Source organism: Dysidea avara, chromosome 5, assembly GCF_963678975.1.
Source record: "Dysidea avara chromosome 5, odDysAvar1.4, whole genome shotgun sequence".
Taxonomy (NCBI): domain Eukaryota; kingdom Metazoa; phylum Porifera; class Demospongiae; order Dictyoceratida; family Dysideidae; genus Dysidea; species Dysidea avara.
In genome coordinates this window covers 29,244,098-29,271,713 of record NC_089276.1, presented here as the reverse complement: position 1 = coordinate 29,271,713, position 27,616 = coordinate 29,244,098, and the positions used below count along the sequence as shown (strand labels likewise).

At 37.1% G+C, this 27,616-nt stretch overlaps 2 protein-coding genes across 3 annotated transcripts in view; one reads left to right on the top strand and one right to left on the bottom strand.

The window, feature by feature from the left end:
- The window catches only part of LOC136255849 (fibrillin-1-like), a 146,449-nt gene extending 144,234 nt beyond the window's left edge, over positions 1-2,215 (top strand). For both annotated transcript variants that reach the window (XM_066048736.1, XM_066048735.1), the window contains exon 95: positions 1,972-2,215. In XM_066048736.1, the coding sequence (XP_065904808.1) occupies positions 1,972-2,096 (125 nt within the window). In that variant the 3' untranslated portion in view covers positions 2,097-2,215. The remainder of the gene's footprint in view (positions 1-1,971) is intronic.
- A 1,804-nt stretch (positions 2,216-4,019) lies between these two features.
- LOC136255853 (uncharacterized) lies at positions 4,020-27,616 on the bottom strand. The gene is made up of 13 exons (XM_066048743.1): positions 27,530-27,616; positions 23,581-23,904; positions 22,809-23,525; positions 22,170-22,439; positions 21,309-22,117; positions 15,688-15,729; positions 15,395-15,637; positions 13,447-13,536; positions 13,333-13,398; positions 12,242-12,421; positions 11,501-12,193; positions 11,182-11,292; positions 4,020-4,349 (listed from the first exon to the last, which is right to left on the bottom strand). Exons 1-13 carry the CDS (start codon positions 27,534-27,536, stop codon positions 4,182-4,184), a joined length of 3,720 nt encoding a protein of 1,239 aa, XP_065904815.1. The 5' UTR covers positions 27,537-27,616; the 3' UTR covers positions 4,020-4,181.

Below are 27,616 nucleotides of genomic sequence, written 5' to 3'. Positions count from 1 at the left end.
ATTACACGTACGGTCAAGTCATCAGCACGAACAGGCATACTTATTATACAGTTTTGCCTTCATTTACAGGCAAATCTATCCCCACTTAGTTCATGTCTCTAGGCCTTGTAGTTTTCTAAAACATTATTTATTTATTATTTATTTATTTATTTCATTCATTATTATTTATTACGTAATTTTAACCGCATTTCGTATTATTCTTAGAACTTGGTTGTATAATTACTAGGACCGCATCACATACAACCAAGTACATACACTAACGTGACAGCCCCCTGGTGAGGCTATTAGTGGTGAAGGCACGATCCCAAATCAACTCAATATGTCACAGTAATGACAGATATAACACGGTAGTGGCATCGTAACCAAAGGCCACCAGTAGCTAAGTGCCAGTACATCATCGGAGTGGTAATGGCACAGTGATGTGTACACAGTATATGTATACAAAACATACAGGAGAGAACTATACATTATTGCAGTATATGTAGCAATGGCACAGTAATGGGTGACACACTATAATTATGTATACACAACTTGCAGGATATAGCTACACAATACTGTAGGAGTATGCAAGCCAGATGAACCAAGACAGCCAAACCAGCCAGAGCCAAGTAACTAAGCCAGGTGAAGGCAAAAAAGATTAAGCTATTATTGAATTGCCTGACACCAACACAAAGGGAGTTCGCCATGCCAGCTACACAAGACAAGATTGTTTACTTGTATTTTATATATAACTGTATTGTAAAGAGCGGGGCATGTGTTTTAATGTTTTCTTGTATTGTTTAATTAGCTACATATTTAATGTGAATGAATCAGCTGGTATGGAGACTTGAGGCATTAAAAACATAAAAACTTACTTGTAATCTTCTTGTTTACATGTAAAGTGGCCTCTGGCTCTCCTGCTGTCACTCCACGGACATCACTAATCTTCTCCTTCACACAATATGTAAATAAGCAAGGGTGTGGTACTGGGTGTTATATAGAATTACACGTATGGTCAGGTCATCGACACAAATGGGCGCGACAATTATACGTTTGTGCCTTCATTCCCAGGCGAATAAATCCCCAGTTAGTTCATGTCTCTAGACCTTGTAGTTTTCGAGAACATTAATTATTAATTATTTATTTATTTATTTATTTATTTATGACATAATTTTAACCGCATTTCGTATTATCTTTAGTACTTGGTTGTATAATTATTAGTACTTTACAGTGACCAGCACTGAAGGTCTGACAGCAACATATGCTGCAGCCTTTGGATTACCTAACCTAACAATAAATAGGCCTGAGTCAAATATGCTCAAATTTTTGCCTAACATGCTTTCGGGAATTTCCCAAAATTTTCACCTGTTATCTTCTTCGGTGTTCCCATTAAGCTTGCATTGTGCTCCTAGGTCAACAACTTTCATACAATTATCTTAGAACATTGTAATCAGTGAAAGCTCTATTAGAGTATTTCACTACAATATGTGACTGTTCTATTAGAGAGTATTGATCTATGTACAATGCATCTGAGTGTAGTTTCCACTGACTGCTCAATTAGGCAGTATTGATCTATTTTCATGGAATTAAGCTCCATAGTTGAAATACCCACCTAATATACTACAGCATGGCACTCCAGCCTATTATGCTTTTATTACGCTGGCATAATGATGTAGGCCTAGATACATATAAATCCCTTGGTGAACGGTAAACTTCCTCTGACTTTGAGGTGCAAGGCCAGGAAATATCAGTGCATGGTAGTTCTTCAGCTACTTGAATGGTTCTGCCAGGAGATTTGGCTTACTAACATAGAAATGTTGTTTTAAAACTGTGCGCCATTCAAACAGTGATGACAAACAGAAAGCCAGCTTCATTTCTAGACAAAGTACTGTGTAGATTACCTCTAATGTTACTGAAATACATGCTACACTGGTAGATGGGTAGTGTTAAATTGTGCTCTGTGGATTATGGTGTGTGTTGTGTCCTTTAAAGGTGTTGATGATGATGCTAAGACAGCCACCTTTGAATGTTACAATAAACTATATGTTGAAATGGGTGATGTTGATGATGATGATGAGGCTCAGCTTACTGATCATGATGCTATGATGTTCTACTAAACTCTTTCAAAGCCACAACTGAAAACATTGCTATAATATACTTATTTGTTAAACATTTGTTTGGTTGGACTTTCAAACTGTTAATGTTGTTGCTGTGTTGCTTCATGCTATGCCTTTAATCAGTGCAGGGGTGAGGTTTTGAAAGGTTTCAGGAAACCCCTACTAAAATGTCAGTAGCAAGCAAAGTCCCCAGGCCACAGTGCTGCTGTTGATTTGTTTGCAAACAAGAAATAACATGAGTATAGCTACATCAATGTACACTATATTCTGAGTGACCTTGATATCAATAGTGCTAGGGATCACTTTTCTGGTGTGATTGATTACTAAAAGAATGCAATTCTTTGTCAGTCCCAAGGAAAAAAAAACAACCTTTACATTACTAGAGAAACTAAAGCTTTAAAGAACAAAGAAACCATTTATGGAAAAGATATACCAGATCACAATCTTCTACTGGTAATATAGCTTATACTCAAGCTCGTAATGCCTTGTGTATACCTCTTACACAAAACCTGCATAATTAAGCAGTTTAAGAGACAGATTGCTAATAATGTTAAGGAAAACCCAAAAGTATAATGGAATTATGCAAGAAAATGAGGACACATTCAGGGAATATTGAAGGAATTGTTGGCAAACTTTATATCTCAATCCAATGCACTTAACAAGTTTTTTTCCAGTATTTTTAAAAATGAGTACCCAAATGCATGCAGCACCAACCTTTAACATGGACAAAAGTGATGACATTAATATTATCCGGTATTACCATAAATCCATCCATTGTGTTTGAAAAATTAGTTTCTCTTAAAACTGGTGAGGAATGTGCACCTGGACCAGATGGATGGCCAGTGGAGGTTTTCAAACAGTGTGCAGATTGGTTATGTGTCCCACTGTCTATCCTTTTAACAAATCCTTTAGAAAGTAGATGATTGGAAAATTGTTTGGCTAACATAATTGTTGTTAATTGTTATATAATAATTGTTGTTAAAATATATGAATCCATTGTAAAGGATACTCTGACAATACTTAATCAGCATGGGTTTGTTCCTAGAAGGTCTCAATTTGCTACTACATGGTAAAAATTTTAATAACGACAATTCAGGTGAAATTGGTGCCACTTGATTTTTGCACCGAATTCACCTGAATTGTCATTATTAAAATTTTTACCAATAACTTGCCATCACAGCCATTTCTTGGCTGCCACCTTGGATTTCACATCTTTTTCACGTCAGTTAGGTGGTTAGTTAGTTACTTAGTTAGGCATCAGTTAGTTAGTTACTTACTGTAGGTAGTTGGTACAAAGTTTAGTCAAATAGAAATTTAAATATTTCATAGTTGGAAGTTTTTGGGGTCACTCCAGAGGCGTGTTTGGGTTTGATTATGCCTAACCAATACTAGCTGCCATGTTGTGAAGGAAATAATTACGAGGCTGGTTTTTGAGTGATATTTCTGCCCAGACCTCCATAATGATCCCACAGTACAAACTACACTGTATGATACAGTGTAGTTCCACAATTACAGTAATTAGATGCCTAATCTAGCTCCAATTATTTCTGCTTCATAGTGTTGCAGCCAGAATAAATGTAAACCTCTTGATGTAGCTAACTTTTTGACTATATCTAAATAAACAACTGGACACACCATGCTGTCACTTTATTTAAGGTCATAAAGTGATAGCTATTTTCTAGTCTACAAAATAAAAATTTGTTCAAAACTTTGCTGTATAATCTCAGATAGTCAAATTCAATCATTATACATGCAGCACACTTGATGTACCACAAAATGATTGTGCTATACTTCCACCAAACACAATGAATTTTAACTAACTGCATCAAAGTAACCTTTTAGACTATAGTATTTTGACATTAATACCAACAGATACCTGGCCGGGGCTCCAATTACAAACATAACTTAAAGTTTAATGTCACTTTGTATTAAACCAGTTACTAACAATGATGTGTTATACCTTTAGCATCATTGTATCTACACTATACTGTACACAAAAATATGGTTGAACTAAAAGTATTAAGTAGTGCATATATGCAGCCTGTAAATCAACACAAGTAAATACAACACATGCCTTTAAGCTATCTATAATGAAATTTGGATATCTTTTAGTATGGTGACAACCTGACCAAATTTTGGTCTCCTTTCTGGTTCATAGATCCAGCATTTTCTCATGACTTCATTGTAGAGTGATTTAGGGGTGTTCTCAGGTGCTTCCATCCTATGACCTTGTTCAATATATTGTCGAGCTTGCTGTAAATGAAAAACATCAGTACAATTATAATGTTTTATTGTATATTAGTATATAATTATTGTATATTAGTATATAAAATGTACTGTATTTCTGAATCTAATTCTTAACTGTATAGTGCATTGCATTGTATGTATTCTGAGCTGAGTGGCAAAAAAAGTAACTTGTACAAACATAAGGGTACAGACAAGTGTATATGTGTACAATATAATAAGTAAACATGAAAAGGGTCTAAGTAACCCTCCAAATTTCACCACAAATCTTTCAAAAGGGTCTAATTCTAGATATTACAGAACTTGTCACAATATATATATATATATATATACCCTTTTCATGTTTATGACACATACACTAACACTGGTAGCATTTACTATGCATAACCATCTGAGAACTGGTAACAACAGTTATGGGTGGTGTAGTGGGTTTGTTTCTACAAAAGTAATTAACACTAAATTTCTCTGTTACAAGCAGCTGTCAACAGTGTCAAGGTACAGCGAATAGGTCTAAATAGGGTAGACTTTAGACTACTAGGGGTCTAGTAACCCTCAGACTCTGTAGAGATGCCTTCTCTTTGCTCAGGCATTACGACACACAGGACCTTCGGTTTACTAAATTACATAGACCTCTGTGGTCTGTAGTCTAACTATTACTTAGAAAAACAGCCATAGCTTGTGAATAACTTGCAAATCAATTATTTGATGGGGAACTATACATACAACACAATGAAATAAGTTTGTATCTGGATGTTATAGCACTCAGGAGTTTAAATTTTGAATAGAGTAGTATAACTATATAATGCTGTATACAGCCATAGATACCAAAAAATTTAAAGCCTGCTTCTTGTGCTGCAGATACTCACAGTGGCCAAAAATGGCTCTGTTTTCTGTAAAAATGGCACTTCTATTAAGTACAAAATACTGCTTATCTACGAACACAGTTGGGGCAGTTTCTTCAGAAAAGTAATTTTTTTTAATCCCATGTAACTTAGTTACAGTTACTTTTAAAAGGTAACTAAGTATCTAGTTACTTTAATAAATAAAAAATAAATTGTGGCTTGTTTGTTAACTTTTGTAACATGATGATTTTTCCCAGATATGCTTCTAGCAAGGAAAGAAGAGAACTATACATATGTGTACTCTCTGAAAATGATGATTCTGTGGCCTTTCAGCTCAGTATCAACTGTTACATCTGTTACTCAAGGCCTCAAGTGGAATCTTGTAGAACAGTACACAGAATGTGTCTACTTAATGTGGCTGCAGCACAAAAATTGAAGTGCTCTTGCTTTTAAAGCATAAGTACCCACAGTTACAATGTAACTATGGTAATTAGGTACTACCATAACTTAGTTACTTTTCAGACAGTTACTCCTTGTTACAAGTTACTAGTTACAAAGTAAGTAACTAGTTATATTACTAGTTACTTGTAAAGTAACTAGTTACGTAACTTAGTTACAAAACTAGCTAGTTACCCCCAACTCCGTCTACGAATGAAATTGTGCCCAAATCATCAGTTTAGTATAAACAGATCATATATTTTAAGATCAAGACACACGGTAGTGTGTCGTGCGGCCCAAGAAGCCGGCGCGTAACACCCGTGAGTATATTGACAGGAAGAAAGAAAACGCAATTTTCGCACCTCCGTAGCTCTGTGCTTCCTTGATGAAACAAGACGATTTTTGCTGTGGACATTCCCTCAAACTGCAGCACTCCACATTCCAAATTTGAGCGAAATCGCTTCGCGCGTTCCCGAGATATGCGACTTCAAAAATTGGCTCAGTTTCTTCGTTTATTTTTTCTTCTTATTTTTCTTTTTCTTGTCGCTCACTTACAAAAATTGCTATAAAACTCGAACGCCATATCCGATTGCCTTGAAATTTGGCACACAGAAGGGGGATATAAAGGCGCATCTCGGTACCAACTTTGGCTGGAATACAATAAACAGGCAAAGAGTTATGAGCGATTATTCACGAAAATTAACACCAATATGTTGTCACGCCTACAGGGTAAACCGCGTATGGGAAGAAGCTGAAAATCGGTGGGTGAACAGGTTAACTATTGAACCTCAAACCTTTTGTGGTTTGAAAGAAATCGAGCTAAAAAACAGGAAGATACAACGAAAAAACCAACAGTGTGTAACAATTACGCAATCGAGATTAGCTAATAAAAATATCGACTGCTTGCCACGCCTACCAGATAAACCGCTTAGGGTAATGCTTTGAAAATCGTTGTACAGATGGAGTAATCATCTTAGAAAGGCTCATCAATGGTGTAGAAGAATCAGACTTAAAGCCACGGAGTTATAACACGAAATCCAACTTGGTGCAGCAAGTGCGAGATCGAGATACTCTAATAGAGCAGTCATCCTAATAGAGCAGTCACCCTGAAGAGAATTCAAGAGATCAGCTAGAAACAAGAAACCTGTATAGAGATCAGCTACACACAAGTCACCCTGTAGAGAGATCAGCTAGAAGAAGTTACCTTGTAGGGAGTTCATGCAACTATGGAAATGGATAGTTCAGCTAGAAAAAATCACCTTGTATAGAGTTCAGCTACAAAGAAACCACCATGTAGAGAGTTCAGCTACAAACAAATCGACCTGTGGAGAGATCAATAGAAGAAGTTACCTTGCAGAGAGTTCAGCTACAAAGAAACCATCATGTAGAGAGTTCAGCTACAAACAAATCTCCCTGTAGAGAGATTAGCTAGAAGAAGTTACCTTGTAGAGAGTTCAGCTACAAAGAAACCATCATGTAGAGAGTTCAGCTACAAACAAATCTCCCTGTAGAGAGATCAGCTAGAAGAAGTTACCTTGTAGAGAGTTCAGCTTCAAACAAATCACCCTGTAGAAAGATTAGCTAGAAGAGGTCACCTTGTAGAGAGTTCAGTTACAAAGAAACCACCATGTAGAGAGCTCAGCTACAAACTAGTGACTTTGTAGAGACATCAGCCAGAAGATGTTACCTTGTAGAGAGTTCAGCTACAAACAAATCACCCTGTAGAGAGAGGGTACTGATGAAAGCCGGAATGGAACGGAACGGAATGGAATTGATCGGGGCGCGCGCCACGTTAAAAATCGTTTAGAACAGATTGTGCGCTATTTCCAACTGTCACACAATAACTAGAATTATGATAGAATTAGTTTGTTTCTGTTTATAGGCATGCTAGTAATCGTTCGCTCGAAAGTTCTATTAAATGCCCACCACATGGTAAGGTGTGTGTAAATAAAATCCAGCCAGTTTAGTTTAATCCTGTTTTAGAAGTACTTCCTTACCATTTCAAGAGGTAAACTACTGTAGTATTTTCATGTTGTAGCGGTATTCAAACCTTTCTGTAGCGTAAGTGACCTATTATCGAACGGTACCTATTATCGAACATAAAAATCACGTAACGTATTCGGAAGTTTACAATATTATTCCACATACTCGTAAGGTGTTTAAATGGAGAATTCCAATAGTGTAGCCTATTCTTAATGAGCTTTCCATCCTTTAGAGTTTATGTGTGGACATCACAGCAGTCTTGATACTCATCACCACTGACGAAGAAATGAAGAAAAAGAACACAGGAATCGCCGTGAAAGAAGTACAACTCGAGCATGACTTTGGCGGCGGGAATGGGCTGACTGTTTGTCGTTTTCCTGAGTAAAAGATGTATCCACGAAGACTGTACAGAAGGGGTTGTTGTAAACAAGGATAATAATACTGTGTTATTGGTCGTAATGTGCTGATTTTTCACTGTACGCATTTTACACTAAACGATTTTCCATTGTAACACACAAGTGCATGCTTGTATCAAAACTACACTTCAGTTACAGTATCATGGTACTTCAGATAACACGTTGGTATAATAATTAAGAGTGTGTAGGTTGCACTGAAATCACCACAGTAGAAAAGGTGCAAAACGTTCAATAATTGATTAACGCAAATTAATGGGCGTTCGATAATAGGTATCGGTGTTCGATAATTCATATTTTACGGAATGACAAAATCCACTCATAACACGGACACTAATCGGATTCTATTGCTCAAACTTACGTGAGGTATTCTACAAGAAAGGCGCTACCTCCTGGTGAAAATTCGAAGTTGATACTACTTTCCTCGAAATATTTATAAAGTAAAGTATAAACCTTGTTCGATAATCGGTCACTTACGCTACATGTGTCGCTGGTTATCTGAAGCGACTATAATTCTACCATTACTGGCAGCGATTTACGAGAGTTCGCAAACTGCAGTATGTTATATTAACAGTGCTTACAAAAAATAGGTTAACAGCTTAGCTAGATGATCGTTGTTCAGCTTAGACGATTGTACAATGCATTCTTGCAGTGGGCATTAAATAGAGCCATCAAGCAAATGTTTTCTAGCATGTTGATAGCAGAAGCTAACTAATTCTAGCACAATTCTAGTTATTGTGTGAAAGTTGGAAACAGTACACAATCTGTTTAAAACGATTTTTTAACTTGGCGCACGCCCCCTATTGATTCCATTCCGTTCCATTCCGGCTTTCATCAGTACCCGTAGAGAGATCAGCTAGAAGAAATTACTTTGGTGAGAGTTCAGCTACAAAGAAACCACCACGTAGAGAGTTCAGCTGCAAAGAAATCACCCTGTATAAAATTCTGCCACAAGCAAATTGCCCTGTAGAAAGATCAGTTAGAAGAAGTTACCTTGTAGATAGTTCAGCTACAAACAGATCTCCCTGTAGAGAGATCAGCTAGAAGAAATTACCTTGTAGAGAGTTCAGCTACAAAGAAACCACCATGTAGAGAGTTCAGCTGCAAAGAAATCACCCTGTATAAAATTCTGCCACAAACAAATTGCCCTGTATAAAGATCAGTTAGAAGAAGTTACCTTGTAGAGAGTTCAGCTCCAAAGAAACCATTTTGTAAAGAGCTCAGCTGCAAACAAATCACCTGTACAGAATTCAGCTATGAACAAATCACCCTGCAGAGAGATCAGCTAGAAGAAGTTACCTTGTAGATAGTTCAGCTACAAACAAATCTCCCTGTAGAGAGATCAGCTAGAAGAAATTACCTTGTAGAGAGTTCAGCTACAAAGAAACCACCATGTAGAGAGTTCAGCTGCAAAGAAATCACCCTGTAGAAAATTCTGCCAGAAACAAATTTCCCTGTAGAAAGATCAGTTATAAGAAGTTACCTTTTAGAGAGTTCAGCTACAAAGAAACCATCATTTAGAAATTTCAGCTTCAAACAAATCACCTGTAGAGAGTTCAGCTACAAACAAATCTCCCTGTAGAGAGATAAGCTAGAAGAAGTTACCTTGTAGATAGTTCAGCTGCAAACAAATCTCCCTGTAGAGAGATCAGCTAGAAGAAATTACCTTGTAGAGAGTGAAGCTACAAACAAATCATCCTATTGAAAGATCAGCTAGAAGAAGTCACCTTTTAGAAATTTCAGTTACAAAGAAACCACCATGTAGAGAGTTCAGCTACAAACTAGCCACCTTGTAGAGACATCAGCTAGAAAAGTTACCTTGTAGAGAGTTCAGCTACAAAAAAATCTCCCTGTAGAGAGATCAGCTAGAAGAAATTACCTTGTAGAGAGTTCAGCTACAAAGAAACCATTCTGTAAAGAGCTCAGCTGCAAACAAATCACCTGTACAGAATTCAGCTACAAACAAATCACCCTGTAGAGAGATCAGCTAGAAGAAATTACCTTGTAGATAGTTCAGCTACAAACAAATCACCCTGTAGAAAGATCAATTAGAAGAAGTTACTTTGTAGAGAGTTCAGCTACAAAGAAACCGTAAAGAGCTCAGCTGCAAACAAATCACCTGTACAGAATTCAGCTACAAACAAATCACCCTGTAGAGAGATCAGCTAGAAGAAGTTACCTTGTAGATAGTTCAGCTACAAACAAATCACCCTGTAGAGAGATCAGCTAGAAGAAATTACCTTGTAGAGAGTTCAGCTACAAAGAAACCATCATGTAGAGAGTTCAGCTGCAAAGAAATCACCACTGCCCAAATTTCAAGGAAATAGCTCTTTCCAATTGAAGTTATCAATTGTCAAAGTTGGCAAATTGGATGTGTGGAAGGCCCCTTTTCGCAAATCCGGTCACATATGTATTATATGTGACCGGATTTACGAAAAAGGGTCTTCCACACACATCCAATTCTATGAACTTGAATGACCATACCTTTGTGCGCAAAGACGATACTAACCTGAAATTTTGTTCATGCATTAACCTATGTTGTTACTCATCACTGTCCAAATTTCAAGGCAATACTATTTTCCTATCTGACATTATGAACTGCCAAAGTTCATAAATTGGATGTGTGTGGAAGACCCCTTTTCGCTAATCCAGTCACATATATATAATTTGTACATTTACTGATAAAATATTTAAAGTACATCTACTTCATCTTTTCTTCTTCCTGTAGTAAAGAAAAACAACATAGGTTAAAAAATTCCCAAAGCTGGCCATAGGCCGGCTTTGGGGTATACAAATACAAAAAGAAATGAAATCTAATCCAAAACAGCCAAGCTGTAAAAAAAGTGTGCGGCCCTCAGAAAGGCTATGGTGAAAAAAGATGTGAAATCCAAGGTGGCGGCCAAGAAATGGCTGTGATGGTAGGTTAATGGTAAAAATTTTAATAATGACAATTCAGGTAAATTTTGTGAAGCGACACAAAAATTCACCTGAATTGTCGTTATTAAAATTTTTACCATTAACCTACCATCACAGCCATTTCTTGGCCGCCACCTTGGATTTCACATCTTTTTTCACCATAGCCTTTCTGAGGGCCGCACACTTTTTTTACAGCTTGGCTGTTTTGGATTAGATGTCAGTTTACTGGAGTAACATGTCAGCCTTTACCATATTATTCATTCCAGGATAAGGTGGTAGTCCGTGGGAGAATATTTCATAAAGCAGAATTCCATAACTCCATGTGTCACTAGCACTTGTATACTGATAGTAGTTAAGCACCTGAAACAATCACAAACACAAATGACCACACATACAGTAGGCTCTGCCGAACAAGTAACTAATCTAAAAGGAACATAATCATGTATATGTACTTACTGTACATTCATAAGCATGTAAATTTACTTAACTGTCTCAGAGGCAAGAAAATTAACCAATAAAGTTTTTTTTATTCATTGAAGTACACATGCTAAACTATCTGTGGACGTACCTCAGGAGCAGTCCACTTAATAGGAATGTATCTTTCATCAGATGTCAGCGGCAAAAAGCCTTCTTTTGCTTCTCTGCTTAATCTAAAATCTGAAATCTTCAGAACCTGGTACTGTTCACCAATCATACAATTTCTGGCAGCCAAGTCTCGATGAATGATGTTGCATGATGCAAGGTATGCCATTCCTTGGGCAGCATCAAGAGAAAATTTCAGCAGCTGATACAAAGTTTGGTTGACTCCCTCTTTTTGCAGGTAATGGAGGAAGTTTCCCCCAGGCATTAGCTCCATTACAACATACAATGTATCCACATTGCTACATACTCCTAATAGTTTGATGATATTGTTATGATCAAGCTGTTTGTGAAGTTCAATTTCTTTCAAACACAGCTGCTTTCTATAAACAACACCAGAGAAACATTTCTTGACGCACACTCGATTTCCAGAATCTCTCAGAATTCCTGAATACATTTCTCCAAGAACTCCCTTGCTAAGTGGTTGTCCGTTGAATATAATATTGTGAAATGATATGTTAAGATTTGGGCAATGTTGTGAAACAGTTTGTTTACAAATTGGCCTTCTCAGCAAAACCTGGTTACGTTTAGTAATAGGAATTTGATTAAGAACATAGTGAGTGAGAAGCTCAGAAATACTAGGAAAAGCCAGTTTGTCTACAAAGCAATATTTTTGACCGTCCTATAATATCAAATGAATATAGCATACTATAGAAATATATTTGCATACTTTATCATTTAATTTCTGTATAACAAAATGTCTGTCAATTCCCTCCCATTGTGTAGTAATCACATGGCATTGCTTTGCTTCAGTATATCGAACCAAATAATCACCATCTACCTTCAACAATTGAGTTGCATCAACACGTGAAATGTCATGATAATACCAGAGCTCCTCCTCTACTGAAACCTAAAATGTACATGGTATTTGCATATGAAACTTTATGTAAAACAGATCTGATTTTCCATACTGTATGCATGCATGATTTGTATTACACTAGCCGTGAAAAAATTTCAATCACATTTTCCAAAACATTACATGCAGTTGTAATGATGTGCATATGTGTGTGTCTTTGTATCTGTGTCTGTGTGTATGGGGTCTAGTGACCTGTGTGAGTCACTAGTCAGGAAGATTTGCTTGTGCTACATAGCACCTGAGTAGTGCACAGGTGTCCCAGCGCTGGTTCGCTGCACAGGCGTGACCACACTAGCATGGCAGCCAAAGGCTTTACTTTGCTTTGCATGTCTGTGTGTATGTCTCTGTATGTGTACGCACACACACATACACACCCTACCATATCCAATTATTTCCCAGCTTCTACTTAACGATCAATAAGAGTGGGAATTTTTAGGAATGGTTGAATGCAGAAGCCCATAAATGTCTTACAGCACTTAATGTCCCCTTGGTGACTGTACTTTTGTCATGAAGTTTTCAGCTTCTAGGGATAAAATGGGACAATTTTAAGGGCTGCCATGATTATGATATAGCTAATAGAAACATTTCATTCAAAAAAGTTAGTGCCTGCATAGAAATCATTATTGAAGCAATGTGTGTTATGGAAATCACCACATCAGTAAGTTTTACAGGGGAAGTATGCACAGTAAAACTATCACTACATTTAGGTATTGAGAGTCACCACTTGAATAAAAAGTAGTTAGCTTGTAGTGACAGTGACTTCAAAAGTTGTAATCACCTGGGTTATTTGTTTGTTAACCTTATAATTACATAAAATTATCACAATATTAACTAGAACATATACCTGTTAGTAAATAACAGACCTGCATGTCTTTATGCTGATGCACAAACACATATTTCTTTACCTTACGTGGTTGTTCATCTGTTTCTATATCCTCCACTTGAATATTCTGAAGATGCTTATTCAATTTCTAAAAATTATAATTGTAATATTATCTACACATTTTGTAATAGCATACCCCCAAATTATCAATCTCAGATTCAAATAACTGTAAAGTTTCCTGTAGAGTGGTAACTTTCAGCACAGTAGTTTCACCAGTTTTAGGTAACTACAAAAGAAATAGTAGCCAATACTTAATAAGTATCACACAGTAGTGTATTAGTCAGTTAGCATTCACCTGAGCCCTCATTTCTTATTAATAACTCTGCCAGTTGCTCAAACATTTAGTAGCGCTATGAAGTCCTTTAAATGCCAGAACTAATAGTCAAAAAAGTGCTTTGATATGGGCAAGAACAAGTTAGTTATAAGGCTTTAAAAATATCCAATACATTTAGTATAGATGATTCAGGAGCGCAAATATGTCTACAACAATTATGATTGTTCCAGTACAAAACCGTTCAGAGTGAACACATATTAGTGGGGACTCAGGTGAATACATACCGAGTATAGTAGGAATCATGGAAGGTTGCATTTTCTAGGGATGAACCTATTTTGCTTCTATTTTTCTTTCTAGTAATTCTTTTTATCTAGCCTATTTTGCTCAACATTTTGCTCAAACTTTACCTAGATTGCTGAGAATTAATAAATATTTATTGTAGTATTTAAGCTCACAAGCATGTGTGACTGTTTTATTAGAGTATTTCATAATATATAAGAACTACTCTATTAGAGTATCTCAATCTCTAGGTGTCCTTCCAACAGAAAGAAGCTGCATATTTGCTGAGTTAATACTTTGTGTGACTGTTCTATTAGACTTTATCTTTTTGTGCATTATGTGTTATGCATCTGTTCATTAGCATCCACTTCTCAAAAAACTCACCTATTTTGCCAACATTTTGCTCATTGCTTTTACCATCCTATTTTTCTCTGGAAAAAAAATGGCTCATTTTCCCACAAAAATGACCAGAAACCAGGCTCACAATACATTTCAAGGTATTGGTTAGGCATAATCAAGCTTAATACCTTACTCAATAATAGCTAAGGCTATGGATTTGGAATTTTCACTGTTTGACATTGCCCCAGCCCAAGAGATCGAATATGGCATACCACAGTACACACAATACATGCTTACCTTTATTCTTGAGCTTCTTTGAGTACCATTTCTTTTTGCTGACAGAGCAAGGTATCAATTTACAGTAGAACATCAATGGTTTTGTGTGTTGAAAAAATAAAAAAGGAAATTGTCTGTACTTTTTGCACCATGCCTCCAACAGTCGAAGTAAGCAGATTGATTCTAAGCTAGCTTCATGTACTGTATCATTCTCCATGTGTAAGGCTAACAGTCTGTACGTAACAGGCATAACATAGTCAAAACTAAGTACAATACTGTAACTACATTGCTTATTAGTTATTTGTGAGTGTGCATTTGTCATATTGTAGCCTCATACGTCTGGCGCCATTCTTCCCTTTGATCCAGTGTTATATAGAAGTTCACTAATTTTACAAAAAAAGTTCAAAAGAAAATACTTTTACAAGCTACTAGGAACCAATACAATAAAAAGTGCTCATAAAAACCAACACCCGAAAGCGCATTATACAATCCCTCCTTTTGTCATGCTGGTAAAGTAGGAGTCATTTGCACTTCTGATAATGATCTCCCATGCTAGGAACCTACTACTGTCCATATCTCACAAATGTTCATAACTAAGATATTATGCTAATTAAAAGTAAAACTGACTTAAATACAAGTAAACAATGATATAGTTAGTGCTAGCTATAGATAGTGCTATGCAGGTGCAAAGGAGGAAGTCACAGAGCATTCTTTATTACTCCCCAGGGCTGTAATGTATTGTCATTGTCAATAGGCTGCAAGCCATGTGACTTATTTATGCTGTCCAGACATCGTAGGTGCCCAGATAATGGAGCTCCAGGTAAGATGAGAGAGGTTCTACTGTAAGCACTATTCATTGTTATGACCCCTACTAGCGTGTACATAAAACTCCAATTGCAATTGAACTATCCCTTACTTTGCTGCCTGGAATTAACTGGCTGATAGTATTCTCAAGCTCATTTCTGTGACTGTTAAGTTTGCTTTGCAGGTCTACTAGTTTACCAATAGTCTTCACCTCAACCTCTTCCTTCATTATGTTAAACTCTTCCTGTAAATGTTTGCTTACTGCTTCTAATTCTTCAGCGGCTATACGAAATTTTTCCTTAGTTTCCCTTTCCTTTTCTAGTTCAGACTGTAGATAATTTCTTTGTTCACTAACCTGGAAATGATAAAATAGCAAATACAAATGTTAATAAATAGTATTCTTACACGTTGCAGCAATTCAGTTGATGAGGATACCTCAGCTTGTTCCTATAAATAATGAACAAACAAAATATACAGTGCTAGAATCTAAATAAGATGATAGCTTCTACATGCACTCTGCTCCCACCAAAGCATAAATGTACAGAACATTATACAAATAGCAATATAGCATATTGCAGTGTGTGCTTGGTAATGCTGAACACTTGTACACAAGGATATTAAATGAATCATACTACGTTGCATATGCTTATAGTGCTACATAATCAGACACAGGCACAGCAAGAATTTTTTAGGAGCAACACTAAGTTAAAGCAGAGGGAATCCCCAGCTGCTAAGAAATCTTAAAATAAAACTCAACAGATTACTAAATTTCATGGATTAAAAATTAGCACATAATGTAATAGTGAATCAGTTATATGCATATTTGTACAACCACTGATAAACAGCTAGCAAGTAAAGCTATACATCAAGACACACGGTAGTGTGTCGTGCGGCCCAAGAAGCCGGCGCGCCACACCCGTGAGTATATTGACAGGAAGAACGAAAACGTCATTTTCACACCTTTGTATCTCAGTGATCACTTATCCGATTGTAACCAAATTTGCTACACAGTTGTCCGCCAACCAGGGGAGTCTACATTCCAAATTTGAAGGAAATCGTTCAAGCCATTTCCGAGATACGAGCTGCCAAAGTTTCGTTTTTTTTCTTCGTTTTTTTTTTTCTTCTTCTTCGTCTTTTCGCACACTTGCAAAAATTGCTATAACAAGCAAACGCGTACTCCGATCGCCATGAAATTTGGTACACAGAAAGGGAGTCCAACGGCAAATCCTAGCATCAAATTTGGTATAAATTCGATGAATGGTTCAGGAGTTATGACCGATTATTCGCGTAAAACAAGATCGATTTGTTGTCACGCCTACAGGGTAAACCGCTCCATGGAATGAGTTGAAAATTGCTATGTAGATGGAGTAACCATCGTAGGAGTGCCTTTTGGTGGTTTGAAAGGAATCGAGATAAAGATCATGGAGATATGACACAAAACCCAACCTGTGTCACAATTACGCGATCGATTTTTACGAATAAAAAAAGTATTAGTTTTCACGCCTACTAGGCAAACCGCTTAGAGCAATGAGCTGAAAATCAGTGTATAGCTGGAATAATCTTCATAGAAAGTCCTTGCAGTAGTACAGAAGAATCGGATTACAAACCACTGAGTTATGATTCTAAAGCCAACTCCGTGTAGCAAATGCGAGATCGAGATACTCTAATAGAACAGTCACCCTAATAGAGCATTCGGCTAATTTATTTACCCCATTATAGAATTTTATTACATCACAAGTTATTCTGTAGGGAGTTCAGCTGCAAACAGTTAATCTTATAGACAGTTCAGCAAGAAGCAAGTCACCATGTGGAGAGTTAAGCAAATATATCACTATAGAGATTCAGAACATTACAAGTCACACTGAAGAAAATTCAGCTATAAACAAGTCATGCACCCTGTAGAGAATTCAGCTACAATTAAGTCACTCTCTAGAGAATTCAGCTACACAGAATTCAGCTACACACAAGTCACTGTGGAGAGAGTTCAGCTACAAACAAATTACCCTGTAGAGAGATCAGCTACAAATAAAACACTTTGCAGAGTGTTCAGCTACAACAAATCAACCTTTAGAGCGATCAGCAATGAACAAATCAACACAAATCTACCTGTAGAGAGATAAGCTAGAAACAAATCACCCTGTAGAGAGTTCAGCTACAAAAAATCACCCTGTAGAGACATCAACTAGACACTAGACACAATGTAAGGAGTTCAGCTACAAGCAATCACCCTGTAGAGAGTTCAGCTAAAACAAATCAACCTGCAGAGAGATCAGCTACAAACAAATCACCTTATAGAGAGTTCAGCTACAAACAAATTACCCTGTAGAGAGATCAGCTACAAACAAATCAACCTGCAGAGAGATCAGCTACAAACAAATCATCTTATAGAGAGTTCAGCTACAAACAAATTACCCTGTAGAGAGATCAGCTACACACAAATCAACTTGTAGAGAGATCAGCTATAAAAAAATCACCCTGTAGAGACATTAGCTAGAAACTAGACACAATGTAAGGAGTTCAGCTACAAGCAATCACCCTGTAGAGAGTTCAGCTAAAACAAACCAACCTGTAGAGCGATCAGCTAGAAACAAATCACCCTGAAGAGAGGTCAGCTACAAAAAATCATCTTGTAGAGAGATCAACTACAAGCAAAACACTTTGCAGAGAGTTCAGCTACAAACAAATCAACCTTTAGAACGATCAGCAACAAACAAATCAACCTGTAGAGAGATTATCTAGAAACAAATCAACCTGCAGAGAGATCAGCTACAAACAAATCAGCTTGTAGAGAGATCAGTTACACACAAATCAACCTGTAGAGAGATAAGCTAGAAACAAATCACCCTGTAGAGAGTTCAGCTAAAACAAATCAATCTGCAGAGAGATCAGCTACAAACAAATCACTTTATAGATAGTTCAGCTACAAACAAATTACACTGTAGAGAGATGGGCTACAAACAAATCACCCTGCAGAGAGATCAGCTACACACAAATCAACTTGTATAGAGATCAGCTACAAACAAATCACCCTGTAGAGAGATAAGCTACAAACTAGACACAATGTAAGGAGTTCAGCTACAAGCAAATTACCCTGTAGAGAGTTCATCTACAAACCAATCAACCTGTAGAGCAATCAGCTAGAAACAAATCACCCTGAAGAGAGGTCAGCTACAAAAAATCACCCTGTAGAGAGAAACAAATCACCCTGAAGAGAGGTCAGCTACAAACAAAACACTGTGCAGAGAGTTCAGCTACAAACAAATCAACTTTTAGAGTGATCAGCAACAAACAAATCAACTTTTAGAGTGATCAGCAACAAACAAATCAACCTGTAGAAAGATCAGCTACACACAAATTAACTTGTAGAAAGATCAGCTACAAACAAATCACGCTGTAAAGAGATCAGCTAGAAACTAGACACAATGTAAGGAGTTCAGCTACAAGTAAATCCCCCTGTAGAGAGTTCAGCTAAAACAAATCAACCTGCAGAGAGATCAGCTACAAACAAATCACCTTATAGACAGTTCAGCTACAAACAAATTACACTGTAGAGAGATTGACTAGACACAATGCAAGGAGTTCAGCTACAAGCAAATCACCCTTTAGTGAGTTCAGCTACAAACAAATCAACCTGCAGTGAGATCACCCACAAAAACGCACCTTGTACAGAGCTCAGTTACAAACAAATTACCCTGTAGAGAGATCGGGTAAAGGAATTCACCTTGTAGAGAGTTCAGCAACAAAGAAACCACCATGTAGAGAGTTCAGCTGCAAACAAATTACCCAGTAGAAAGATCAGCTAGAAGAAGTCACCTTGTAAAGAGTTCAGCTACAAAGAAACCATCATGTACAGAGTTCAGCTACAAAGAAACCACCATGTAGAGTGTTTAGCTGCAAAAATTACCTGTAGAGATTTCAGCTAGAAACAAATCACCCTGTAGAGAGATCAGCTAGAAGAGGTCACCTTGTAGAGAGTTCAGCTACAAAGAAACCACCACATAAAGAGTTCAGCTGCAAATAAATCACTTGTAGAGAGTTCAGCTACAAATAAATCCCCCTGTAGAGGGATCAGCTAGAAGAAGTCACCTTGTAGAGAGTTCAGCTACAAAGAAACCATCATGTAGAGAGTTCAGTTACAAACAAATCACCCTGTAGAGAGATCAGCTAGAAGAAGTTACCTTGTAAATAGTTCAGCTACAAACAATTCACCCTGTAGAAAGATCTGTCATTCAGCTAGAAGAAGTCACCTTGTAGAGTGTTCAGTTACAAAGAAACCATCATGTAGAGGGTTCAGCTGCAAACAAATCACTCTGTAGAGAGTTCAGCTACAAAGAAACCGCCATGTAGAGAGTTCAGCCTCAAACAAACCACCTTGTAGAGAATTCAACTACAACAATCACCCTGTAGAGAAGAAGTTACCTTGTAGAGAGTTCAGCTACAAAGAAACCATCATGTAGGGAGTTCAGCTACAAAGAAACCACCATGTAGAGAGTTTAGCTGCAAACAAATCACCTGTAGAGAGTTCAGCTAGAAACAAATCACCCCGTAGAGAGATCAGCTGGACGAAGTCACCTTGTAGAGAGTTCAGCTACAAAGAAACCATCATGTAGAGAGTTCAGCTGCAAACAAATCACCCTGTAGAAAGTTCAGCTACAAAAAAATCACCCTGTAGAGAGTTCAGCTAGACGAAGTCACCTTATAGAGAGTTCAGCTACAAAGAAACCATCATGTAGAGAGTTCAGCTACAAAGAAACCACCATGTAGAGAGTTTAGCTGCAAACAAATCACCCTGTAGAGAGACCAGCTATGAGAGTTCAGCTACAAAGAAACCATCCTGTATATAGTTCAGCTACATTTCAAGTCACCCAGTAGAGAGATCAGCTGCAAAAAAATATCCTGTGGGGAATAATGGGCGTGTAATAAATATATGTATATAATTTGTATAATTACTAATAAAATCAAAATTAATTGAAGTGTTACAAATCTTCTTTAAGTTCTTTTCTTCTTCTTCCTGTGGTAAAGAAAAAAACACATGGATTAAAAAAGCCCCAAAGCCAGCCATAGGCTGGCTTTGCAGTATACAAATACAAAAAGAAGTGATATCTAATCAAAAACAGCCAAGCTGTAAAAAAAGGTGCGGCCCCCAAAAAGGTCATGGTGAAAAAAGATGTGAAATCTAAGGTGGCGGCCAAGAAATGGCTGTGATGGTAGGTTAATGGTTACATTTTAATAACGACAATTCAGGTGAATTTGGTGCCAAGACCAAGTGGCACAAAATTCACCTGAATTGTCGTTATTAAAATGTAACCATTAACCTACCATCACAGCCATTTCTTGGCCGCCACCTTAGATTTCACATCTTTTTTCACCATGGCCTTTTTGGGGGCCGCACCTTTTTTTACAGCTTGGCTGTTTTTGATTAGATATACTGTAGCTACAGACATGTACCCACTGACAAAACTGGAAAAACTTGTAGTAAACAATCAAAACATTATTTTGTTTCTAACTACAACTATGTGTATCTAGGATGTGCTTGTACACCCGAGTGTATGATATGAGGTCTATCTATTCACAGAACTAAAAAGCTGTAGACTAGCAGTATGAGCTCTTGCATTACCCACCTATATAATGTTACAATGTCTGGTCTAGTAACCACAATAAAAACCCTGAAATTCTCAAGATTCCTTCTCACATTAACAAATGCATGGATATTCATATGAATGCTCTATTAGAGTATAGTTGACTGCTCTATTAGAGTATTGATTTTTAAAGTTCCAGAGGGGCTCATGTCCCATCTGTAGAACTTTCCTTGAGAGGTGAATGTTACTATAGGTTGTTGTGTTGTACTACATGCCATTGTACTACATGCCGTTGTACTACATGCCGTTGCTCACTCACTTTAGTGAAATTCCTGAATTTCAAAGAGGGGGGATTCCTAAAACCCTTGGAAACTCCCCATCCTACATCCCCAATACACAAAGCTAGTACACCAGCATGAAACTATTACTACATATGTATGTTACTACCTTCATGTTGTTGTTAACCAAGGTAAACAAAGGAGACAGCTCCACACGGATGCCATAACCTGATGATGTTTCTGATGAGGGCACTTGGTATATTGACAATTCTAAAATACCCTTTGCATGAAACTCCTCTCTACTCTCTACAACTATAGCTTTAATATGTACTGCCATGCACTTTGGAACAGCCCAGTAGATTACAGTAGGATTGCATTTTACTGCTAGTAACTGAAAACAATGTTGTGTGATGTCACACTTGTCCATTAGTAGAGATCGTGTGTTGTATACAAACTGGAGAGAAGATTGTGCATATTCTTTGTCAATCTTAACAGCAAGCAGTGTGTATATACTGTGTTCAGATGGCACCATATTGGAAAGCAAACACGATGGCACATCATATGACACAAGTGACTGAAGAGGATCAAGCCTGGAGTCAAATGTATCCAATAGTTTGATGGCTTCTTCACAAGAACTAGCCAGTTTTCTTAGAACTGAGTGATCACTCCATGTTGAGTAGGAGGTCAACTCCCACACCAGTGACCGAACACTGGTATATCTGCTCAATTTCTCCACAAATTCATCAGAGAAGAGATTGATTTTGTGTACATCACTGGCCATCAGATTTCTACATGTTTCCATCAACACTTCTGGATCACATGACTGTAGCAGTTCTCTCACTTTATCAGTAAGATAGAGAAACTCAGTGTACACCACTGATGGGTCAAAGTAGTGATTACTAGTAGGGACACTAACTTCAGGTATGTCAGAAACAAGTTGTAACCTGTTATCAGTACTGATGGATAGCCCAGGAATGACTAAAAAAACAATCTGTGAAATTACTGTAAGTTAAATTGCTAACATACATACCTCTGAAAAGCTGATGAGATGTTTTTGGTTGGCTTTGTTGCAATAGTTGAGAAAATGTCAATACTGCCAGTGAGCTCAAATGTATAACAGATTGGAGCAGCAACCATCTCATTTGCCAGCCATTTGGTGCATTCAAAATAATTCTCCTGTTTTCATTGGTTAGTAACCCATGAGAATACATTGTGGATAAGATCATTTCATCGTCAATGTGGTAGAGTAAATGATCAATTAATCCTTTCATTTTGTAGTAACAATGTTTAGATTGGAATGCTTTAAAATGTCAATACATAATATGACTTAAAGATGGATGCATACACACACACACACACACACACACATACACACACACACTTTTGTATATTACAATACACACACATACCTGTATGTATAATTATGTACATCAATAAGTATTGGAGCACATAAACCACACATTAAATTACATTTCAGAAGGCTCCGTTTCCATATCAACATGTAATGAGCACAATTACAGGATATAACAGCCACATGTTGATATTCAACTTCACCTTCCTCATGTAATGCTGAATAGCATGCAGGCATTTCATGCCCTGAGCCATTCGTAAATTAAACCCACATCTATACTTTCACTATACATAATGTCATTACAATGGCTGCTACTACCTGAAGAGATCTCTTTAACACTTGCATACTTTGGAGAGAAGATTGTAGGATAACTTCCAATTCTGAGGTACATGATTTCAGTGGCAAAGTAAAGATCAAGATGGCTAGCCAGTGTAGAAGTATATGCCTGCATAACCTGCTGCTTAGGGATCAACCAAAGAAATTCCAAACATCCTGTCTTGATTTTTCGTAACTTAATACTTGCAGTTCTACTTAACTTTTCAAGTTGGAACTGATATTTTCTAATGTCTCCAACAGTCAATTCATTCTTATGTTTGTCAAACTTTTCTTCTATAGTATCATAGTCACTGAATGAAAACAAGCATACGGGAATGTTGTGAAATACTTTATCAAGACTTAATGTGGAGATATGCTTGTGATAGTTTTCAAGTGTCTGTTTAGCTTCACCAATATCAGTAGCATTTACCATTGCTTCTAATAGATGAGTATCAAGCCAATTCCAGTAATCAGAGCCAGCAAGAATCAAGAGAAGGTCTTTTAGCTGTGATGATTCCATTATTTTACGGACAAGTTTAGCCTGACCAGAATACTGCAGCCCATCAGGATTTGTGATATGCAACAAACATGCTTGCTGGATGGTAGAAAAATCAACTTGTTCAAAAAATCTCTTTATGACACTTATAAGTTTGGTAAATGCCTCATGATGATTAAACACTGAGAAATCAACAATGCCATCACTGTCTACACAGCTCTTATCTGAAATATGTATACATCATAATGTTACACAATCAGCATACTATAAATGTTGTACCTGAAATGGAAATCTTTTGCAATTCTGATAGATGTGTTTCAATGTCATTTGATAGAGCCTCACAAACCACATCTCCATGTTCTTGCATTATCAGCAACATCTTGTGAAATGACATGGAGTACCCAGCTGCCAGATGGCCAGCCACTTTTTGCACAAGCCATGTAGCCTTCACCCTTGGAGAATGGAATATCTCACTACTGTCATCATAATCTGTCAGAGTGACTATTTTGTTGGACACAAAATGTGAAAATAAGTTGTCTCCCTGCACTTTCAATACATTGATTAGTTTGTCATAGTAGTCCTGTAACACCCTCAACTCACTAACTGCAAAACAATTTAATAAGTAATTAATAATCAACTGAATAGTGAACTGGCTACATGCACATAACTATTTACCTTGTGCGATCTCAAGGGTCATCTTGTAAGCCAGCCTTTTATGCTTTAGACTAGTGCTCAAAGCTCAGACAAGCCTGTTACTCCCAACATCATGATTTTTCAAAATCAAAATTATGCATTAGAGAGAGTTAACTGTTTATTAGAGTGCATCTGACTGTTACATTAGAGTAAGTGACTGCTCGATATATTTGAATCCTAGATATGGAAAGTGGTCAGCCACAGAGGAAAGATATTATAGATATTTTATGAATATTGTGTAGAGTATTCATTTGCTTTCATTGGGTGAACATTGTGCAGTATTGTAAGAATTGTCTTTGTATACTGCATGATTCTTTCACTTCTCTTATATTTGGCACAAACCTGTGGTAATATGTGGTTGGATGTTATATTATATGTAGTTGTTAGTAGCTGTATAGTTCCTAATGTATTATGGTTTGTCGTAAAGGTTTCATATTGTTCCATTGCTGTAGCTGATCTATATCTATTGTATGTATGCTATTGTTTGATTAGTTATTGTTTAAGTAAAGTTGAGAGAAGTCACGTGTAGCTAGCTAGGCATCAAATAGCCAGATATTACAAAACCAACTTGTAAGGTTGGTATGGCTTCAAGTTTAGTAAAACAAAAAATATTATTGGGAGCAAAAGAATTCAACTTTCTATTTGTAAGAGTCACTCGAAAAGATGCTGCAGCTAAAAGGTAAAGCACTTTTTAATCATTGTAGCACAAACCTCTTGTGGTTTAAAAAATCCAATCAGAGGAAACAGCTAAAGATTTGCAGATTAAAAACAACAAGTGTAGAATTGTGTGTGGCTGAGATTCTCTAATAGAACAGTCACCGAGGAGTCAACAAAGTGCATGAAAAAGATCAAGAAGCTGCTCAAGGCACAAACAAGGGATCTATGCCAATTCCTTACCCACTTAGACGGTTGTTTGTCACACTGTAAACGAAATTGATATGAAAATATAATTATGAAGAGATTAATAGGAAAATTACTAGGTGTAGCTAAGAATGTAAACTTTATTCTTTATTATTAATTACTAGACAGGCAGCACAGCTGATTTGCCTATGTTGTGCTACTCAGGAAACTGAAATTACATTTTATCTATATGAGTAGATGTGAATTAACTTGCCTGTAAAAGGAGACTGCCACTTTGCCTCTAGTATTTAAAACTACAATAGCCACAACAGATCACTACTAAACAGCTACTTTCAAGGGCAACTTCTGATACAAGCAAGGGTCACCTTGATTCTGACATCCTGCTGTAATATGCAGCTGTCAATAACATGACAACAATGCCTTGAGGGTAGCCCAGGGGAAAAAATAGCTACTCACAAGCACATCATAAGTCACAACAACAACAACAACAACAACAACAACAACAACAATAGCAATAACAGAACAGACAAATCCAATTTTGCACATATTAAAGTGATATTCTATACCTATCCTACAATTGTAGTCTTGCATCACCTAAACAACACCAGACTGACACTGAGTTAGTTGGCATCTGTACGTAACTTGACGTCCGCAGCCCAGTATAAGAGCATTTCTACAATTTATAAGCTCCAAAGAAAACATGAAGCAGTTGTCCACTTTACCGTTTCTGCAAATCCTCTATGGCCTTGTGCCTCTAAGGTTGTCTGGATTCATGGGAAGTCTACGCACCATTTATCGATTGTTTGAGCAGAGGTGCAATCAATGGGAAACCTACAAGCTTGAATTGTGAATTGTGGAGAAAGTCATCTCTGTGATATAGTTTAATCTGCAAGGATATGTAAATATTAAATCAGGGCCGGCCTCAATATCCTGAAGCCTAGTAGTGCATAAGGGACCTCTCAATTGACAGAAAGCAACACACTGTTGGACCGAAGACTACTCATGTGTAGCTAGCTAAGTGTTGGATAAAAGCTAGTCATACATTACTGTGGTCTGCAAATACGTACCTAGCTATAAGTACTTACCATAACATACAACGTCTCTAGCTAACTGGTACAGTGGTATAGGCATGCAGATAAAACAAACAGTATTTACTTGCGTACTGAGCTAATTTGGCTGTTTGCATAGAGAGAAGACCATCATGATTATGATGAATGTGTACAACAAAAAAGAGACAAGTATGTGAATCCTCGGACTAACATGCGACCACAGATCTGATCTACACAGTAGTCAGTTGTGGGCATGGCAAGGAAAGAAAAAGTGTAACTACATGCATACGTACATACATACATACAATAAGAAAAAGCCCTATAAGGTAACTACATGCAAAATCTAGTTCAATCAGTCTGGGTCAATAGTCCATTCTTTACAGCATAACATAACAATTTTGCGAATTTGGTGAATGCTCTATTAGAGTCAGTGAATACAGTCATTATGGATTTTGGTACTATACAGAGTATTTCAAGACTACTTTTAAGCAGAAACACTTAGTACAGTGCTATATACATCATAGGGACTAATAAACTTCCCTTAATAATGAATCACATTATAGAAGTCAAACATGTCAGACGCCAGTAGCGGTGTGAATATAGTTTACAATTGTAGGGATTTCATTAGCTAGATAAACAGCCATCTAACCACTCAATGCGTCAAAGCAAAAAAAGTTATTGTAAGTGTATAACTGCTACTGCTATGAGCACAATTATTTGAGTTACTCTAATAAAGCAGTCACCCATTTTTAGATTTATTTTTGTTACAGCGCACAGCAATCCTTCAAAGAATAATTGTAGGCTTTGACGTTTAGAGTATTATTAGCAGTACCATATGGGCTAATGAATTCATTGCAACTATGAATCTTGTTTAAGATAATAGTGGCGACATAGTCCAGACTAAATGACACCTATAACCATATGAATATAATTTGCACTTGTATGGATTTCATTAGTTAGATAAGCTACTGGTTGATCAATAAAGCTGTCTGCACACATCAATTAGCTCTCAGTACAACTATTTATGATTTATGACAAAACAATCTTAAAACTCTCTAATAGAGCAGTCTTTCATTTTTAAGTATTAAATAGTTGTTAATGGTTCCTCCCAAAAAAGATCTTCTGAGATGCAGAAATTGATGCCCCAGCCATTTCATTCAAAACAGCTCTAACACTGGCTTTTGAAAACAATAAATCTTGATCCATGAAAAAACTACATCTTTAAGTGCATTGACTGAATCAGGAAGGTAGTGACCCAAGACACTAACTTCCACATTACTGTAATAATTAGCGATATTCAAACGGTCCAACTCTGCAAGCAGCTGCAAATATTCAGGCTTTTGTTGCTCAGTTCGCCGGACAGTGAGCAGACTCAAGGTGCTGTCGTCATTTCACTGAGTTATTATGAAGTCTGAGGCCCTATACTTATAGCTTTGGGGATCCCTTAGCCCTGGCAGCAGTTTGCCTATACTGAGCCTAATGCCGGGTAAGGCCGGCTCTGTCTGAAAAGTTCATCAACGACTAATGAACATTTTGAATTAAAGGCGCCGCGGGCGTAGTTCATCCACGAAAACCTCTATATTTCACTCTAGTAATACAGTATGAATATAGCTACACTAACTTACATGCCATAGCGCGTGGCTGCCTAAAAACAATTCACCTCCGACTGTTCGGTCTAGGCAGTATCTACGAGACACACCCGCTAATTAAAT

Excerpts from the sequence above, each read along its gene's own strand:
- LOC136255853 (XM_066048743.1), bottom strand. Across the intron at positions 22,118-22,169 it reads ATCTCATCAGCTTTTCAGAG|TCATTCCTGGGCTATCCATC; the intron begins GTATGTATGTTA and ends TTGTTTTTTTAG. Across the intron at positions 11,293-11,500 it reads TTAAGTGGACTGCTCCTGAG|GTGCTTAACTACTATCAGTA; the intron begins GTACGTCCACAG and ends TGATTGTTTCAG.